Raw genomic sequence first — 21,058 nt, 5'->3', positions numbered from 1 at the left:
GTAAATATATTTACTCACAGGACTTGTAAAGACCTGCGTATAATTAAAATAAGCAAAATTGTATTATGTTCTAAAATGAAAAACATTGACTGGGTTGAATTAAAGTCACATATGAAGACAAAAAAAATTTCCATCTGGATTTAACTAGAACTAGTTTTTCATTTTGGTGAATAATTAATGCAACTGGATGAAAGTGAAACTGATGATATTTGGACTTTCACCATTATGGACTTCTTAAGGTCATGCTCTAGCATCTCAATTAGAGTTATCGCCAAACTTTGACTAGGCCACGTTAAACCCTTCACTTTTTGGTGGATTTTATGGTATTCTGGAGGGTTAAATCCAATAAATTCATATTTATGAATCAATAATGAGCCGAGTCAAATCATTGGGAGCTGGAGGAAGAGGAAATGGTTTCCAGCCAAACCGAGCTGGATGCAAATGCGTTTTAGGAAACATTTTGCTTTTCTTTGTCAGTGCAAGACAGTTGATTTTAAAACTTCAGGACGGATTAAAAATCTGCAGGACTGTGATGCTGAATAGAGAAATGACGTTATTACAAACTGAAACCACCCAGCTCATAGGAAGCTACTCATTGATTTTTATATCACCCAAAGTGCTAATTAACCCTCTGTAAAAGATGAGTGTTTTAAATCATCTGAGCTGCTTGGCAGGTTGATTGTCTTCAGCATTTGGCATCATTCCTGCAGCTCCTCCATGAATCCAGCTTTCTCTCTTTGCTGCTTCGTCTCGTAATCCTTTTTAAACCAGTCTCACAGAGTAACATCTACTGTGTTATTTCACAGTACTTGTGTTTAAAAAATAGGTTTTTCTAATATTTGTATCAATTTGGGATTGGTCTTTTATTTAAATGAGGAGGGAAGATCAATAAACTATGAAGACATAAAAATTAAGCTTCTAAAATAATTTTTAATTAAACTTCAAGACAAAGATTTTTCCATTTCAGTGTTTAAAGTAGAGATGCTCCGATCCACTTCCTGAAAAAGTACAGGTTATTTAACTTAAAACAAGACCTTTTCCCCTTGTTATAATTTACCTACCAACAAAACAAGTAATTTTTTATCAGTATTGAGGATTTATTTACTAAAAATAAGTATGTTGCTGAAAAGTTACTTTTAGGGTAGTTTCTTATTTTAAGCGTACTAAGACATTTGTAAGACATTTGTACTAGAAACCAAAACAAAATTAGTTGTTAATATTTTGTGTTTTTGCAGTGTAGATCCTGATTTGCTCTTAAGTGACCGTCAGCTGCTGCTGTCCGTCTCCGTCCTAATGAGACGGCGCTGCTCTGGATAAGACCAGCGGCAGCAGGAAGGTGTCGTTCTGAAATAGTAAATAAATGTGATTTTTGTAACCAGGAGATATATGTGAGCTCTGTTTGAGAAACAGATTGCACAATAAATACCGACGTGGAGGAGGAAATAAACCTGCCACAGAGCAGAGAGCGTCCCTGAGGCTGTCAGGAGAGAGATGAGGGCTTTGTCATCATTAATAATCTCTGCAGAAAACCGTCTCTGACGTCTTTCCTCTGCTCAGCTTCTACCGTCGGCTTCCTGTGTTGCAGGTGGCAGTGAAGGCGCGTCCCTGGGCGACCTGTTCCGTGCGTGCGAACAGGGTGGCGTCTGTCCGCTGGGGCGGAGCTCAGACGCCAAGGGCCAGTCTGAGTTCAGGCAGTCCTTCCTCCGACGGGCGGCGGACCCTCAGCTCAACGAGCGCCTGCACCGCCTGCGCATCCTCAGCTCCACGCTCAAGGTGCGTCCACTCCAGCATGAGCACAGGACAGGAGAGAAAGCACAGCTGCAGAAGCTCTGATTCACTGTCACCACACTGAAGCAGCACAGACGCATGCAGTGTGTAATACAATTAGCAATTATCTACCGATTTCTGAAAAGCCTGGCCTGCCAATACCAGATTTTTATCAATTTATAGCAAAACTAAACAACTACGTTACCTTCAGTTGTTTTGAAAATGCTGCATAAAGGGATCATTTGTTTATAAACATGGCAGAAAGAGCCGGGCGGCCTTTAATCTGTCACTGGTTACCAGGGTTTCCCCCAGTCTATTATAAGCCTGGTGGGCCACCAGGCTTTACTTGTGCCCCCACCAGGCTTATTTATTCTAGTTTTTTTAGTGTTTGTATTTTTAAGACTTTACAGTTGGTGTTCAGACATTAATCTTCCAGTAACACGTAATTATCAAGTGATTTTTTTTCCAAACTTGACGCCTTGATATTGGGTCTCTGTCTCTTTAAGAAGCTCCTAACCTTTCAGACTCTCCGTCTTCAGCTCATAATCACAACAATTCTCCTCCTTTATGCCGTTTACAATCATTTCTTGAAGTGTTGGACTGAGAAGTAGTTTGTCTGATGAGCTTATCAAACTCGCCAGGTGTTTGCTAATTGCTGCTGCCGCTAGTCTGGAGGAGCCGAGTGGCTCAGAAACATCACTATGATAATAACAATAATAATACTAAAACAGATTGTTTTGGGCTGGTTTTCTGTACATTTTATTACATGCTTCATGTGTCTGTGCCTTTTTTCTGAGCAAACACAAATAATGCATAAGCAATATATGAATTTACACAAATAAAAGAAAACGTAGCCCATTTCTAATCACATTGTTACTCTCCAGAAAGCTGATTTTTTTAGATTTCTTTTGTTTTTCTATTCCACATCAGCTTATCCTACATTTATTTATGCATTTTGATGGAATTAGGACATTACAGCTAACGAGCCTTTCTGTGCCAAGCAGAAAAAATTAAAGGTATTTTTAAAAGGATCATTAAAAAACTAAACTGGAAACAGGGAAATGATCCTGTTCAGGGTTAATATTTTGAATCAGCTCCTTACATTTTAAATAAAAGCTAACTTTAGCGCTAGTGTCACCTTCTCCAGCTCTTGTAGCAAATGTTTGCATAACTTAATTAATATCTTCTGGCTTTTTGAGTTTATTCAAAACAGAAGTGTTTATTATTGACTTCAGCAGTCTTTAGTTTTACAGTAAACTGTTTACACATGATGCACATAAACATGAGCACATTGTGGTAAATGTCTGTCCTGGTTCACCTCTCGTGTCTCTTTGGTTTCGGTTTCCATCGGTCCATGTGTGTCTTCGTGTTGCCTGAGCAGAGTTGATGCTTCTGGCCTGAGCGGCTCTCCTGTAATGTTTGTATTTATTCCTTGGATGCGGCGTGTTTACTCCTCCAGATCTCCGTGTCTGTGACTTTGGCTGTCTCAGTCAACCAGTGTTTGCACCCTGTCTGGTGTCTATGGAGGAATATACCAAGCTTTGGGGAGCATTTGGTCGAAAACATTGTGTAGTGGTAGCAGTGACCCTGCTAGACGGCATCTATTACCCTCAGCAGAGCATAAAGCTGCTGGTTTGGACGTTTCAATATATCTGCTGCAGTGGTTGCTGTGGAAACAACAAGGATGTGAACACGCTCTCTGTCTTATCAACAATCAGTGGATCAAAACGGATGAGAGACGGAGAGAGGAAGAATATTTCTGAGGCAGATCGGGAAAATGTTGCAGATTGCTATTCTGGTGCTGCTGCCTCTAAATAATCAGATTTACTCAAAAAACTGGCTTGGAGTTCAGAATCAGCCTTTATTGTCGTCGTACAGAAGCACAACAAAATTAGTTTCAGAACAACAAAAAAGAGAAAAGGCTGTGTGTGTAAATATATACAAGTAATTACAGGGAACACCTGCTGTCGTCGTTAAATGTTGTAAATCCCAGTTACTTTCCTTTTTTTTAAAGGTCTCAGTGCTACAAATTTGTACAAGACGCAAATATGACACCAATACAAGCTGAAGTTTCCACATGCTAACGCCACTTTTAATTAGTTCAGCATAAAGTTGAAGGCGCTGCACGTAAAACTGATTTTAGACGCACTCTTACAAGATGTTATTGTAAAATAATCACGTTTCCACCACATATTGTACTGTTAGGAGCAGACATATTGGAAAAGGAGAGAGAAGTTTCTTTTTTTGAATTCCCTTCCCTTTATGCTTTTCTGTTAAATCTAAATACATGTGACAGTACATATGTCATATTTTGCTTAGAAAACATAACTGTGTATATTTTTTACACAAGTTTATATTCTTTTAAAGTAATTTATTAATATTTGCCACAATCTCACATTTAATCCAATGTAATTCTGCTTTTTCTGCTAATATTTTTAAAAGTCTGATTTTCAATATTTTGGTGCATTAAAACTCTAAGTAACTTTTATATAAAATATTTTTTATATATATTTTGTTAAAACTATCACCATATCATAACAGTTTATGATACATAATCTGTAAAAAGATCGATCTCCTACTTTATTTAGCTCATATTGCTGTCTGCAGAAACGCACCGCTCCCGACCAAAAACAGCCAATCAGAGCCAGGAGGAGGGTCTTAGTGCTGTCAATCATCCTCATGTACTCGCAGTTTGATATGCTAATGGCTGAGAAACAACTTAACTTACAGGAAAACTGTTTACCCGCCACGGTAACTTGCATTAGCATTCACAACAGGCTTTGCTAGCTGTAGAGTAGCAGAGATCAATGAGATTGTGATTGACAGCGCTAAGACCCGCCCCCTGGCTCTGAATGGTTGTTTCCTGTTAGCACTGGGAGAAGGAATTATTTATCACAGATTATCTGTTATAGCATACTGCCACGACATAGTGACAGTTTCAATAAATATGTAGAAAAATCTATTTTTCATTAAAGTTACATACCGCAGCTTTAAGTATAACTTGTAACTGTACCTTAATTTTTAAAGTTTATAATTTAACAGACCAGTTTGTGTGATAAATTAAAGGACTCCCAATCAGAGGTGAGCAAAGTGTTCAAACATTATATTCAAGTAAAAATAGCACTACTTCAACATGTTTTTACTCAAGTAAAAGTGAAAAGTATTTGGTAAAAAGTCTACGGAAGTACTGATCAAATTATCAATCATTTAATATTTAAAAATTACATAATCAGACAGATCAAAATATAAAGTTAAGTGGAAATGTATGTATTTTATGAACCAAAATTACAATAATTCATGTAAGTGACAAAAAATAACAAAATCAGGCAAAAGAAAATTTTTCCTCTCAGTAAAAAACTTTTAATAAAACCAGCAGGTCTGAGTCTGAATCTGGTGAAATTTTGGATAAAACGTGTTTTATTTTCATTCAGTAGGTAGAAAATCCAGAAGTTTTACTCAAGTTAGAGTAGAAATACTTCATAATAAAATTACTCAAGTAAAAGTACTCCTAAAAGTAATTTTTTTAAAGTTACTCAAGTAAATGTAAGTAGTCACTGGCCCTCTCTGATTCTTCAGGTTTAGGTTTCCAGGAATCTGTTGGATTTAAACTTAAATCTCCCCAAACCTGAGTGTCTCCAGTCACGTCTGTGTCGCCTCTCCATGTGTCTTGCGTCTGTCGTCGTGGCAACAGTGTGAGAGTGACCCGCCCCCTCCTGTGTTTCTGCATCCTCATAGGACAGGGAGGGGGAGCTCGCGCTGATTGACAGGCTGCTGGCCAATCCGCAGCTCTCGTCGGCCGAGTTCCAGGAGTGGAAGCGAGCCTATCAGGACCTGTTCACTCAGGACCAGAACTCCGTTGCCGAACCCGAACCTGAACCCGAACCCGCCGACCCGGGACCGCCGCCCCTCACCCCCTCGCTGTCCCACACGCACTCCTACATCGAGACGCACGTCTGACCTGTTAAACGCGGACAGTTAAGCCGTCTCGATTGTTCAGATGAGTGTCGCAGGGCGGGACCGGTAGTGACGGACTGACTCGTGGTTTCCGCTTCCCGATCGGTTCGCTACCACAGATTACGGAGGAGCGCCTCACGCCGAGCGGCGACCTGTCGCCTCGAGCCGCTCCAGCTCACGACAGGTGCTAGATCCTGTTAGCTTCTGTGCTCTGTTCCTTCGAAGATCATTTCCTGTGGATGGTTCCTCCCCATCACCTTCATAAAAAGCGAAATCACAGAATGTATCTCGACTCATCCTGCTTGTTGTGCCATGTTTACACTGAGTGCACAGTGTCTCATAGCCAGTAAGTTGACGCTTTTTACTCCATAAAGCCTTATACTTGATTATATTGATATTATTAACTGTACAGTGAGTGTCACAGCGAACCACAATGAGATCTTTTTTAAACTCTTGTTTTTATTTCTGTTTAGATTTAGAGGCTTTTGTTTGTGCAGATTTGGTAGAAATCTGTATAGTGCTGGGCTGGACCTGAAGCATGCACCCTCCTTCTGGAACAGGAGCCATTTAAGGGAAAAATCCACCCTAAAGTAGTTTAACACAACGCTTAACAAACAGAACATTCATCAACAAACATCCTGCAAAAACACAAAGTATAACTTCTTCAGCAAATATCTTAATATAGTAACTCAAAAGTTACTTTTCAGCAAGAAATTGGATTTTGTTTTAAGTCAATAATCCATTAATATTGACTTAAAAAGTACTTGTTCTATTGGCAGATTATTTCACTTATGACAACACATTTTTCCATGTTCTAAGTTAAATATAACTAGTAATTTTTAATCAATCTTAAGGAATTAATGACTGTTATTTCTTTCTGAAAGGTTACTTTGAAGTCAGTTTTGTCTTATTTCAAATGTACTCAGATATTTGCACTAGAAACTAGGAAAAAAATACTTGGTAAGATTTTTTTGTTTTTACAGTGATAATATAAACATTTAATTTAATCTGCTTAGAAACCCACATTATTAAATAATTAAATATTTACAGCAAACATCTTAGAGAATGTTATATATCAAATATGAGATAAAAATAATCTTTGCTCTGAACATGACAGAAAAAAAATCCACACAGAGATAGTTTATCATAAAAATCTCAGAAGCATTGTTAATGTTTTACCCAAGAAAGCTTTTTGAATGTATTTAACTTCATTTTCCACAAAATGGTTACTATATATAAAATATATATATATATATATATATATATATATATATATATATATATATATATATATATATATAATAAAGAAAATTTAGAAACGCAGTGCCTTGAAAAAAATTATCCAAACACCTTAAACTTTTGCACATTTTATCACATCATAGCCACAAATTTAAATGCGTTTTATTGTTTTTTTTTTAAATTTTTTAATGACAGGACTTCACACCAACACATAAAGAAGCCATGCATTTTAATTTCCTTTTAAGATTTAATACAATATCACATAAAAATAATAAAATACATCAGAATTTGTCGGGTAATGTGATAAAATGTAAAAATATTTAATACAGGGTTTGTTATATGCAAACCCTGTATTAAATATGTATTCTTACATATTTTAGCTTAATTACTGAAGAAATATTAAACTGAATTAAATATAAACAGAAAAATATATTTTATTTGTAATCCCCATTATTGAAAAAAATACTTAAATATGTATTTATTCAGTAAATACATAAATCTGTAGATGTAATAACTAAAGAATCCCCGATATCGATCATTTATTAACGGTATAAAATTCTCCAGGGGTGGATTTTTCCTCAGACTCTTCAGCTTTATTTTAGGCGTGTGGCATCAAACATATGAGGAATATTTACATAGGAAATAAAACTTGGATCTATTTAAAATGTTAGTCTATTTCTATGCTTCTGCCAGAAGATGTAATGTATCTGAGACGTTTCACAGACTACGAAAGCAATCATAAATATGTAATAACTTGCACTGACAAACACTGTTTGTTTGCTCCTTTTATGCTGCTGCCCGTGGTTGGTTGTAGTAGCATGTTTTTGCTGTAGATCAAAACAATATCCATTTTATGTTTTGTGTTTAAAACTATAATAGATCTCTATTTATAGAGTGTAAACTGTCTTGGAAGAATATCTTTAATTATATCAGGGTTTCTTTCTGCAAACTGTCATTGTGTAAAGAATGTTTAGTGTTAAATCTATAAATTATGGTTAAAAGGTATTTATTTATGTGTTCATTCTTCATGTTTCGCTGGAAGAAGAGGCTGGATCAATAAAGTTTTAGTCATTTGGATTAGAGGCTCTTTTTATTTGTCTGTTTTTTATCAAAAAGAGATTCGAGGCTGAGGAAAACTGACATTTTGGCTGAGAGGAATTATTGTGAACTGATCTGAACAATGTCATTAAATGCAAATACAATAAAAGAAAACAGCAAACCATTGTTAATTTATTATAAAACATAACTTATTAGCTATAAAATCTACATGTCCTCTGACAACATCACAACAAGAATAAATTGTATTATCAAAAGTATCAGAAGTGATGAGTAAACGTAACTTTGGATGTTTTTGTCACAAAATACTTAGTTATGTTTTTTTTCTATTATTTTGTAATAAATAACCAATTATTGACCTTAAAATTAACCAAACTACTTTGGCTTCCTCTACCTTTTGTGTTTTACTCAGGTTATCTTGGAGGTGTTTGTTTTGCTTATATGCAACATTTATTAAAGAGAAATAAAATATAAGAACAGAAGAAATCTGTAATATGATAAATACATTTTCACTGTACTGTAAATAAATCTATAAAAATGTGCAAAGCTAGTAATTCTATAAAAAAATCATTCAAAAGCTGCTATATGTAACTTTTATAAAAATCTGAAAAAAATCAAGTTCCTCTGCCTTTTCCCAGTGCTAACTATAAACGACAATCAGAGCCAGGAGGCGGGTCTTAGCGCTGTCAATCATCCTCTGTCAACCTTCAGCTGCAGCTAGCATAGCATGTTGTGAATGCGCAGGCTAGTTAGCATGCACACAGATATCCACGGATAAACGGTTTTCCCATTACGGTAAGTTATTTCTCTGCCATTAGCACATTTAGCAGCGAGTATCCAGATTTGATTGACAGCGCTAAGACCTGTTACCTACTGCAGCTTTAAGGTGGAAAGTAAATGTGTTGAGTGTTGATCAAATTTTCATCTCGGACAACTCATTTCTACCACTGGCATTAAAGCTTTCAGCAACAGCTTTTTATTTCTCTTCATGGCAATTGAACGAGATAATTCAACAGTTATTCTGAAGGTGATACTTTTCTTATAGATGTTAAGGTTGGGTCTATTAGTCCGGCAGAGGCAGCAGAGTGCACTCAGTGCCAGTCAGAGGTCTTGGGAGCTGGGCGATTTCTCTCCACTGATCTTTCTTCGTATCATACTCCAGCACGTTCCTTACAGTCACCTGCTGTCCGTCGCTCCACCTCCTACCGCCGAATACCAGCAGATTCCCACCTGCCATGGTTAACATCCCGTAGTTGAACAAGCCGTTTGCGAGTGGTTTGAGGCGGGTCCAGTGGTTCGACTGAGGGTCGTACCGTTCAATGTCACAAAACTGCTCGTACATCCCCAGCAGGGCATAAATGTAACCGTGGGCGGTTGCCAATCTATGACCAAACCTTGGGATGGACATGGATGCCCTCTTTTCCCAGACTGTGGGCTTCAGGTCCCAAGAGATGCATTCACTACTTATTTCCCTGTTTACATCCTGGTTACTAACATGGATGCGGCCCTGGTGGGCAGGGAGTCCTCCTGTCACATAGATACTCTTGTCAAGCACGGTAGATGCGTGGCCGTGAAGAGGGTAAGGCATCGCTGCAGCTCTCCGCCACACTCCTGAAGCCATGTCGTAATACTCAACAGAAGCTAAGGAAGTGTACGTCATGGAGTTCGGATGTGACTGTCGTCCCCCAATAGCATAAATGACGTCCTCCACCACGCAGAAGGTGAACTGCACCCGCCTCTCCAGCATGGACTCCATCTGCTTCCAGTGGTTGAAGCGTGGATCGTACCTCCAGACTTGGCTTGAGGTCGACACAGTGACAGACTTCTCATCGCTATTTTTCATGTCTTCACCGCCAATCACGAAGAGAAAACCTCCCACTGAACAGACGCAGGCATTTCTGAGTCTCAGAGGTAGAGCAAAACCTGGCGATGAAAACTTCCTGCTACAGGTGTCGAACGCCAGCACCTGTTGCTCTGGCCAATCAGGGCTAACCCCACCACCAACAAGAAGCACATGATTGGGTGATCCTCTAAGGGTCGACTGCCTGCTTTGTGCTGTTGGCTGAGCTGAACCCATATGATGGTACTCAAGAGCCCGAGTCAGCTGACTTCTGATCAGAGGAGTGGCCATGGCCCTATTTCCATGGCAAAGGTCAGAAAGCTCTGAAGGCGCAACCAATCCGAAGCGTAGACGACTCAGTAGAAGGTTTGACTTTAGCAGTGGAAGGGGCCCATTTTCATCCAGCCAGTCTAGAGAAAGTCTTATGAGATCCACTTCCTTGACCCCAGGTATCTTGTCTGCATCTAGCACTGCCATCAGCGACGGAAAGTTCAAACCAAGGAGAACAACCCTGCTTTTCTGCAGCAGAACCGACATCTTCTTGGCAATGGTTTGATTTGCAGCCTCAAGTGCATTCAGGAGGAAGTGTTGCTCAGCCAGATTGGCATAGTAGCAGCAATTATCAGCAGTTAAGCCATCCGCCATAAATCGCTCGCATATTGACAGCGCCGCCTCCACCTGGAGGTACCGGGCTGCTTCCACAACAACAGGAAGTGTGGAGGAAGAAATGCTCAACCACCCTGAGTACAAGAAATCCAAAATGGCTTCCAGACCCTCAGGCGTCAGCGCCGGGAGTCTGATGGAGTCTGCTGATCTCTCTGTGGTTGTCTCTCCAAAAAGGGCCCAGAAGTAGTCACTGGAGCTCGCTAACAGACTGCGATGACATGGGAAGGAAACACCGCCTGCTTCCAGGACGACATCGCACATCTTCTTCTGATCCCGCAAACGCTGGAAGCCAGAGAGGAGTCCGGTTCTGTGTGAGGAACTGTAGAGGAGTGAGTAGGTATCCATGCATAAGTTCTGTCAAGAAGAAGAAAGGACAACAGTTTTTTTGCTGATGTGTTGCATGAAAGAAGACTGGAAGAGAGTGTCCTCAGTTGAGCTCACTCCATCTGTGTTTTAGTCCTCTTCTGTCTGCAGAAGCTGTTATCCGACACCATGATAGGGAGGTCATGACAGCCCCCTGCACATACACATCAACACAGCCCTGTGACCCGTCCCTCTTTGGCACTGAGACTTGGCGCTCTTGTCTATGTCTGGGACACTGGCGCTGTTGGCTTTGTGTTTGTCAGCTGCCCTTTACTCCGAGTCCTCTAGGGAGTATCCCCCAGGCGCATGCCTTCAATTTAATATCAACCAACAAACAAACATTGTGTTATCCAACAGAGTTGGACGGACAGGGAGCCAGATTGGGGTTTGAGTGTCTATCTCTGTGGATGAAGTCATCTGTAAATACAGCTGCTGCAGTCAAGGCGTCCAGGAATCTGATGGGCACGGTTGATAAAGCACCTTTCTGTCAGGAATAGAAACAGCTTAGAGGATTCATCTGGAAGGACAATACTATGAAAGCTGGACTCTAATCTTTTAAACTGGATTTTATTGATACAATCCAGAATTTTGATCTCTTGAAACTTTACCAGCAGAACATTTTAAGAGATGCTAATGTATGACGACAGAAACGGTAATTTCATCTGAATCAAGGTGATTCCAAAAGAGCCATTAGTAGAAACTATTAAAGATGGAGAAACTTTCAGGTTTAGTTCTGTTTTAGTTTGTTTTGAAACACACAATTCTAATTAGTTTTAGTGTTAATAATATAATTTGTTTTTGTGTTTATGAATTTTGTATCCCACATAAGCAGCTGACATTGGCTGCCAGCAAATTAAACTAGTCCACAAAATGGCGACAGTAAAAGTTGGGAAAAAAACGCCAGTTCGTTGGTTGTTCAACAATATTTTTATATGTTTTTGAAATTGTTTTCTTCTGTTGAGTATCCATTACCAAATCATTGTAGACATAATCACAATACAATACTTTGACTTTTTGAATTCTGCACCTGAAAGTTATCAAAAATAGGAAAAAACTAAAATTACTACTTATAACTAAGCAAGATTTAGCTATTAAGTATTAAAAACTAACAGACTCTAAAACTATTTAAAACTAACCAAATTGGACAAAAAGTCACAATAACAAAACTAAAGTATAAGAAACTATGATAACCCTACCATTCTTCACTAATTTTGATGAGTAAAATAAACTTTGCACAAACTCTGTCCAAGAGTTTTTGAAATTGAGTTTAGCTTGATCTGGGATGTTTTAAAACTTTTCCACATCACTAAATGTGAGGGTTTTCCTCTGAGGTGTTAGAAGTAGCCCGTTGCTGTTGGTATCAGGGTAATCCTGTCCCCTTTGGGGAGGCATTTAACCTCCCTCTGACCTGCAGAGTTTCACAGCCACAAGATGGATGTCACTGTATTATTTTTATGCAGCAGAAGAGAGGGAGCAGGAGGGAAAAACAGCGCGCCTACAAGCTTCCCAGCATGTTTATGGATGTATCTGATTAATGTTCAGCTACTGTCAGGGCTCAACCATGAAAACACGACATGCTGAGAGACATTTAAATGTGAATTTTGATACCCCAGCAAATGAGTTTGCATGTTTTTGTTGGCGTCGTAGTATATTCTTCAAAGTCCAGTACATTGCTTTCTCGTTGAAGTGAAAACCATGTTCCTTTTTATCTTTTATAAGCTGCAAAGAGTTTTTAATCTTTGGCGCTCGGTGTCGGGAGTGTTTGTTTGGGTGACTATTCCTCCTTGACCTGATGGGCATCTAATCTTAGCTGCAGCTGCTACATGTGAGCGTTTATCTATGTGCAAAGAGACACGTGATTTGGTGATGGATTTGTGCTGTAATTTCTGGGGGTATGTGTGTTTGCTAATGTTGACACCTCCACCTAAGAGAATACAGAAAAAAATAAAGAATAATAACAGGAGACAAATTTTATGCTTTGGCAGGGCTCAGAAAAACTTCAGGAATTAAATGATTTAGCCTTGAGGTAACCAATCTCACATCTTTGCTATGTCAATCTCCTTAACACCCACCTGAGAGGATTAAATGTCTCAGCCAAGATTAAATCAGTTTTTAATGTGTGATCTTCACAGTATTACTTTCACAGTCAATCATCCTATTTCTGGATGTTTTTCATACCAGAAACTGTTCAACAAATCTGCTGGCAAGATTATATGTTTAGGAAAGCAGCAAAATTATTTGAAAAACTAAAGCTGCTACTTACTGTTGGGGTATTTGGTTTAAAAACCTAAACATGATGAGACGATTAAAAACTGTAAACACTAAATCAGTAATGCAGTTTGTTCTTGACCGTTAGCTATTGCTAGCTGAAGGTGTAAACTCTGTTGAACTTTTAAACAATTGGGTCTGATTTTACCCGGTCGTTAACGTTTAGCCGTGCGCTAGCTCGATGAGACTTGACGGAAATGACCTGCACTGTAAACAAATGGAGAAATTGAGTTCAATGGAAGAAATCCCAGACAGAACTGAAGGAAATGAGAATCAAGCAGAAAGATAATTTCGAGGGTAATAAAACTGAGACAATTTTTACGCCTTTTTAATCTTTCATGAAACAGAAGATTGAAAAAGTTTGTTTTAGGTTGACTTCTAGATTCTGCACCTTTGAGCCTCTTTTAAAGGTTTATTAACTCTTCTGCAGCTGGAGTGAGAGATTGGTTTATTAGTGTACATTTTAGCAAAGCAATAAAATCTTGTCTTGTTTTTAATTGATCTCAGTGCTGCTTTTGACACTGGAAATATGTTTGAATGGCTCACATCTTATTTGCCAGATCAAAACTTTGTGCCACCTGGCAAATATAAAAATGAATGAACAGAAATTACACGTGGAGTTCCCTTAAGGCAGTGTTCTCGACCCACTTTTATTCAATATCCATATACAAATGTGGAAAAGTTGGGATACACTATGAAAACCTATGTGTTTTTCTAACATTTTTTGGACTTACACAGATTACATTTCAATTTCCCCAACACTAAGAAATTAAAGTAACAACACAAAATAATTAAAATTTCTAAGTTTTGTAATATGTGATTTAAAAATGCCATTTCCCTGCATATTTTTACCAATTTACAATGGCTGAAACCTGACCTGCCTCGATCTGAACCAACTACAGGAAAATGGTTCTTTCTGGGCCCTTCAGTGTTGCTAATGCTACTTATTGTACTGAAATCATACCTGATCTCATCTCCTTCAGCACCCATTTGCTGACGGACTTCCAAAATTAGAAATGTCACATTGCAAAACCAGCGTTGAATGAGCAGCTCTTGACATTCAAAATGGCGGTGCTCAGCAGAAACCCGACAGGCAAGACTTCAGTGTTTGTTCACTTTCTGGGTCACTGTTCTGTCCAGGATGTTTTACAGGTTTTAATGTTGCCATACAAAAGATTTAAATAGCTGTCATCTTATTACAAACTTATTAGATGGAAAGTGGATTTATTTGAATCACCTCTAAACTATGGAGGATAATGAGTGATCTTTAGGGATCACTGGTCTAAAACAGATCCATATGTGGTGAAAGGTTGAAAAGAAGTCGACTTTAAGAAGTTACCTGGCATCTAAATAACGCTGGAAATTGTTAAAAGACATATATGTCCCTCATTTTCAACATGTTTTTCATGATTGTCCACAGAAAATGGCTGTACAAAGCCTAAGAGATATAATGTTGAAGAGAAAACCGGCCTTAAAGTCAAATCTTTAACTTTACTATTTGATTGACACTCCATTTCTCACCTAAGCCCTTGAGCCAAAATGTGACTGAAACATAGAGATTGGAAATACAAGTGGCTGAAATTGGTTTCCTCCCTAAGGAGTCTGGATTCACATCGAAGGATTGGGGAAAATAACTCGGAATGAACCAGGTTTTTAGCTTTACTACGATTGTCATCTGCAAAACGTATTGTAAAGATGTTTTAGACCTCAGAGTAGATCAAGGATTTCCTGGTAAAGATAATTTATCATAGCTTCCTTGGAAAATTCTTCAAATCCAATGCAGATTAACAAAAAATATAGACCTTAACCCTAAGGAAGAATCCATATTAGCAGAAAAAGCTGCGCAAAACATTGTTGATATTCTATGAATGTCAAAAAACACAATTTCAGAATTATAGTGCTTCCATTAAATAAAAAAATGCAATAAAATTCACACGTGGATAACTTTGTTCAAGCAATAGATTATTAAAAATTGTCACACCATCTTCCTTCTACCACTTCCTGTCGTCTTCTTTGTCATTTCCACCAGTAGTAACATCTGATATTTGATCATGACTCAAAAAAAAAGTGTTTCCATTGCAGTTTAGCAAAATACACTAATTTCGATACAGCTGAGAAACTGCCTCATCCTGGGCAAAAACATTTTACTGAAAATGTGAGTTTTTTCTAAATTGGCGCGTTTCCATTAATCTCTTTGTTTCACAGTTGGAACCACAAGTGTCATCACTTTATTTTATTACAACCCATCCCACGGTTGTCATTGACAAACCCAAAATTTCAAAAATATGGTAACACTCAAAAATAAAAATAAAACAGACAATAAAGATACATCCTCAAATAAAGGGCAACTAGATTTTTCCCTTCTCATCCAGAAGGTTTCTTCAGTTCTGAACATAAGCAGGAAGTACCGGAGTAAGTTACGGTCAGAGCAATCATTCGTCATTATATCCGATTACTGATGCTACCGGTCGATTGGTGTGATTGTTGACTAAAGTCCTGTTGCTTTTTATTCAACCACTGAAAATCTACACCAGTGTATAAAATGAAATTTAGCTACATTTATTTGATTTCCACTCAGTAACAGATGTTTTGGTGTAGAAAAACCAACCAACATATTATTTTTTTATCTTTTAGCTTAACAGGAAATGACAAAATGGGTCTGTTGTTTTTTTATAGGTTTTACTGTGATAATATTAATTTTCTGGAAAACACAAAAACATCAACAAAAATATAAGTAATATTTACCTCCAATCCCCAAGCAACCAACCCTTCAGTTGATACAGTAGAAATATTTAATCACAGGCCAGTTAAAGTTTAGGAGTAGATGAACTGCTTAGTTTTACTTCAGTAATATTACTATTCGAATAAACTCTACTCACTGCAAATAACTTCACTGAATGAAGAATAAACATGTCTTAACCAAAATTGGACACTCCTACAGTTTATGTTGAAGTGAGACCTCTTGTTAATAGACAAGCTTTGTTGTCCTAATATTATTTGCTACCTGCTGAGACGTTTGATCAATAAAATACAATAAACACCAAAAATAACGTTCTTACATATACAGCATATATTACCTGCTTTAAGTATCAGTTTCATTAATTTGTATTGAAAATATAAATATATATTTGAAAGTGTTTCTCTTGTCTGAATTATTTTATTACTATGTTGTCTGATGAAATCATTTTAAAATATAGTTACTTGTAACTGTTTTTACTAAATACTTTTGAGTAATTTCTTGAACTTTTTACTTTTACTTGAGTAAAAATATGCTGAAGTAGCGCTACTCTTACTGGAGTTTCTGTCTACTCAACACAACTAATGCGGCGCTAAAGAGCAGAAGTGTCTAAAATTTAACTGCTACAATGTTAATTAATTTTGTTTTGGGATAAAGGAGTATTCTTTAAATGTGTTTCATTCTAAACTAATAAACTAAACAAACCCTAAAATACTTAAATAATGGCTAACACCTCTCATCTTATTCAGTGAGTCCAAACAGAAAATTTCTACTTTTTTAAAATATAAATTAGCTTAAATGTGTATTTTAATCTGAAATATCAAATTAGTGAAAGTTTCTAGAGGTAAATTTAGACAGGTTGTTGGGGTTCCTCTGATATCTTGTAGCTGCAGTGTTTCTACTCTTTCACAGCAGAGGGAAAGTCAGTTTGTGGAGATTATCGTCCGTCTTCCTCAGCTCAGTTTCCTGCAGGAGAAAAGAGAAAATCTGCAGTGAGGGATTTTATTTGGCAGCTATCAACGAAACGGCAGGAATCAAATTATCCAGATCTTAAAGAGAAAAATGTATTTACATTTTCTAATTTTTTTTTCATACATTGATTGTAACATTATTGTTATTTTCCTTGTCAACAAGAGACTTTGCAACGAGAAAACATCTCCAGCTCAAGTGGATTAATGGCAAGAAAATTGATGATATACAAAAAACTATTTATCTCGTAAAGATCCTTTGCTTTTGTTGCATGTAAAAGTTTCAGATCAAAAAATAAAATTTTAATATTAACATCTGATAATTTGGGTTAAAAATACAATACAGTTTTCAGATAACAATGGTATTTTACTCTTGCAAAAATCACTTATCTGAAAACATGAAACAGGCCAAGAAGATGTCAAAAGTAACTCAGTAATCAATATGGAGGGAAATTTAACTTTTTTAAACATTCAAACAAAAAGTGATTCAAATCAAAAATGAAATTCTGATCAACACCTTTAGCATTATAATGAAATATTTTATTTTTGAAACTAGTTTTCCATACAAAGATCTATGTTTTTGTTTTTCATTAAAATTATTTTATCGGACAAAATGAAAATTTTCTACAAAACCTTCTGTTTTTAATCTGAATTGTTTATATTTTTCTCAAGAAGTGAAAAACAAAGAAATTGTATTTGCGCTTGTCAGAAATGTTTGGTTCCGATTCTCATATCTTTTGATTTCAACTGTTTTTGGTTGAACTCAAAGAAATTTGAGTGTTGAGAACAGGAGCTATGTGGGCGGGGCTTAAAAAGGAACAATGTAAGACGTGCTTCTATTGGTTAGTATCAATTAAAGCGACAGGCACTCAACCCTCCCATCTCTGCATTCGCTAAACTTTTTAGTAGCTGTTGAGTTACAACAACTTAGAGCTGGACAATATATCAATAACACATATTGTGATCAATATCAATAGATAATGTGTCTGACAGAATATTCAATAATTTCACTCAACTCTGATCTAGAACTGCACAGCATTCTGGGAGATGCAGGCATAGCAAAGGCTTTAGCTGCTCAACCTTTGACAGCTAGCCAAGCAAGCGGTTGGTGGAATCAACTCACTCATTCTATGGTTACCTAGCAACTCACTCATTCTAAGGTTACCTAGCAACAACCCCTTGAGTAACTTGAGCAGCAGCAGTTTAAGGTTTAGACACCCCTCATAACTGATTAAAAATAAAAATAAGCCATATGGAGAGACAATAGAAAATTACTATAACAGCTGAAGAGGACAACCTTGGATAAAACAGGAAAGATCACTAGTTTGTCAGGATTTCAAGTTTTTAAAACAAAAAAATAATCACTAAATATCAACATCAACTGACATCAAAACCCATATTTTGTGATACATATTTACATTATTTTTAAGTTGAACTGCTTTGATTAATAATGTTTATTTTTAAAAACCTGCCAAACCCAAATTCCCATTAATAAGAATAATGAGGTTTGTGTTTTTCCTGTTTTTAAGAAAAGCGACAGATCCGATTAAACGGATGAACGTGTTGTTTTTAGTGCTGGTTTCGCTTCATTATCGGACGGTTCCTGCTGCGTTCCTCTGACAGGGTGGAGCGGTCTCGCTGTTTATGTGCCGCGGTTTCTGTGTCCTGCTGACAAAGTCACAGCACAGACCGCTCCACACTGCTCACACTCCTAAAACACACACTAGTAATGCTACAAAATACAAATATAGTGCCTGACTCAACCCTCCCAGCCCACACACACACACACTCACACACATCAACAATAGCTCAGCTTGACCCAATGGAAAAAAGAGTGGCCGACAGTGACCCCCTGTGGCGAACTGAGAGAATTACCAGTAACTATATTTACCTTTGACAGTAAAGATTTTAAATATTTCTACCTTTAAGAACTAAAATTAGCATTTTTTAACTCAAACTATATTTTTTCTTAAGTTAAATATTATCTAAATGAATAAAAGACACAGTTAATAGTTTTGTCTAGACGGCTGAATTGTTTTTAGTTTTAGTCTGCTCTGGACTTTTTGCTGTATTTCCAAACAGCTTCCTTCTGCACGTTAAAACACAGCTGCGTTTTTGTTGGAAAATTAACTATTTTCTTTCACTCAGACTGAATTTGCATCCCTCACAACGAGGGAGTGGCATGGCTTATAAATCACCCTCTATCCTTCCTTTCTGTGCTTTGGTTCTTATTTGCATCAGTTTTATTTCTGGACACTTTCACTGTGATCTGTCTGCACTGAGCAACTCTGAAAACAACAACATTGAATGGAAAAATAAATGTGCTTTTGTACATTTGTCTTATATTTTTAACAATGTTTGTTCCTCAGTTATGTAATGTAAACTCATTTGGTTTTTTTATGTCTTTTCTAGTTTCTATTACAAACATCTTAGTTACTACTTGTTTTCTTGGCAGATTATTTATCTTATAACATAGGGAAAAAAATTATTTTTAATGAATATTAAGTAAATTTTGACCTAAAATAACCTCCTATTTCTTGCTGAAAACTTATTTAAGCTACTTTTGTCTTACTTCAGATGTACTAAGATATTCAGACTAGAAACTAGACCAAAATTACTTGGTAAGATTTAGTTGTTTTGCAGTGTACAGCCAAAAACAGTTTTGATACAATATGAAAATCGACAATCCCACCTGTAAATAGCTTTAGCTTTTTTCTTTTCAACCATCCATCTTCAAAAATGATCAAGCTGACACTTTCAGCTCTTGTTGGTATATTAGATTTCAGTTTTTATTGTTAATTGAGTGAATCCCCAGGTGAACCTACATGTTACTCCTTGGTGACCCATCGTAGTTCGCTCTTTTTGTTTTGTAGCTCTGATAGGTTGACGGCCGGGCCCGGTAGCTTCTGCAGAGGCTTCTTGTCTTCTAGTGACGGGGGACGCATCGGTAGTTCTGGTGGTTGAGCCTGCAGCAAAACAACACATAAACTGAATGAAAAACATTGAAATTAAAAATATAATGTGACACACATCCTGTTCAGTTCAGCTGAAAAATAAACAAACCGGCTGGTTGCTTACGTGTGGACACCCTTAAATTTGTTTTTATTATGTAAATCCTTCACAGCTTGGCTTTGCAGCTAAAGAACCACCGTACTGAAGGCAGAGAGATTTTAACATTTCTGCAAAAAACAGGAAAGTTTAATTAATCGGTCAGATGGTGAAAATCGTTGGTTTCATTATTTCATCACCGTTTGTCCATCAGACGGACTGATCAGCATCCAAAGGACCAGAAACGATGGATGGACGGATGGATGGAAGGAAAGTCGGATGGATGGATGGAGGATGGATGGATGGATGGATGGATGGATAGCAGGGTGTGAAAGCCAATCGTTTTTCCATTTTCTATTTTCTTCTTACTCCATAATTTTCCAGGATTTTCCAGGCTGTAGAAACCCTGGAAGCATCTGAAACCGGAGTCGTTCTCCTTTAAAGCCTCAGATTCTGAGAAATTTAGTTTCTCTGCTTTGTTTGTTCGGCTTGGCCCACAATGTGACCCGGCTTCATTTGCTTAGGGAAACACGAGGCGTGACCAAACAGGACCAGAGAGTCCACATGTGGAGGTGTTCACGCCTGATGTACGACTCTCAATCTGGTTCACAAAACTCAACAGAACCAAACCCAATGAGACAATTAGACAAGCAGAGTTTAGTTGACTCTTCCTTAAACTAAACAGCCGTGAGAATGCAGATCTGCAGAATGAAGCCAGAAAAAATAGGAGAAACCTGAAAATGCTAAAGGTTTGTGTTTCAGTTATTGGCCTTAAATTGTGGAACGAATTAAATGATCTCAAATTATGTCCCATCTTGCTTTAAAATGATAACGGCTTATGCTGTCGCAAAACATTCACATTTAAATATAAATCTTTGTATCTCTTCTTATATGAGCAGAATATATATTTTGTTAATGTAGGCTGCAGGTAGAGTTGGGTAATAACATTACCCAACTCTACCTGCAGTGTTTTTTAATCAATCAATCGATCAAATTTTATTTGTATAGCACATTTCAGCAGCAAGGCATTTCAAAGTGCTTTACATAATTAAAATGCAAACAGCATGTGACAGAATAAACAGTGTGAAAGAGATTTTGAAAAAGATTAAAACAGATAAAAACATTAAAACCCCTTTTAGGACTTCAGTTAAA

The 21,058-nt window shown here is 37.3% G+C and overlaps 3 protein-coding genes across 5 annotated transcripts in view; 1 reads left to right on the top strand and 2 right to left on the bottom strand.

Moving 5' to 3' along the window:
- The window catches only part of cnksr2a (connector enhancer of kinase suppressor of Ras 2a), an 88,325-nt gene that overhangs the window by 61,638 nt on the left and 5,629 nt on the right, over positions 1-21,058 (top strand). Inside the window, exons 23-24 of one of the 2 annotated variants that reach the window (XM_015049598.1) lie at positions 1,586-1,773; positions 5,503-6,398. In XM_015049598.1, the coding sequence (XP_014905084.1) occupies positions 1,586-1,773; positions 5,503-5,724 (410 nt within the window). In that variant the 3' untranslated portion in view covers positions 5,725-6,398. Of the gene's footprint in view, positions 1-1,585; positions 1,774-5,502; positions 6,399-21,058 lie in introns of those variants that run through there. The other variant, XM_015049599.1, reaches the window with a different exon arrangement.
- On the bottom strand, positions 8,707-16,330 carry klhl34 (kelch-like family member 34). The gene is given in 3 exon segments (XM_015049603.1): positions 8,707-10,876; positions 10,964-10,972; positions 10,975-16,330. Coding segments are annotated over 3 exon segments (1,848 nt in total). The 5' UTR covers positions 11,017-16,330; the 3' UTR covers positions 8,707-9,079.
- The window catches only part of smpx (small muscle protein X-linked), an 18,110-nt gene continuing 13,729 nt past the window's right edge, over positions 16,678-21,058 (bottom strand). For both annotated transcript variants that reach the window (XM_015049602.1, XM_015049601.1), the window contains 2 exons: positions 19,684-19,824; positions 16,678-16,856 (listed from right to left, as the gene is read on the bottom strand). In XM_015049602.1, the coding sequence (XP_014905088.1) occupies positions 19,687-19,824 (138 nt within the window). In that variant the 3' untranslated portion in view covers positions 16,678-16,856; positions 19,684-19,686. The remainder of the gene's footprint in view (positions 16,857-19,683; positions 19,825-21,058) is intronic.

The sequence above is a fragment of the Poecilia latipinna genome, unplaced genomic scaffold, assembly GCF_001443285.1.
Source record: "Poecilia latipinna isolate Pla-1442-1.1 unplaced genomic scaffold, P_latipinna-1.0 Scaffold953, whole genome shotgun sequence".
In the NCBI taxonomy this organism is placed as follows: Eukaryota; Metazoa; Chordata; class Actinopteri; order Cyprinodontiformes; family Poeciliidae; genus Poecilia; species Poecilia latipinna.
The sequence above is the reverse complement of the archived record's forward strand: the minus strand, read 5'-3'. Positions and strand labels throughout refer to the sequence as shown.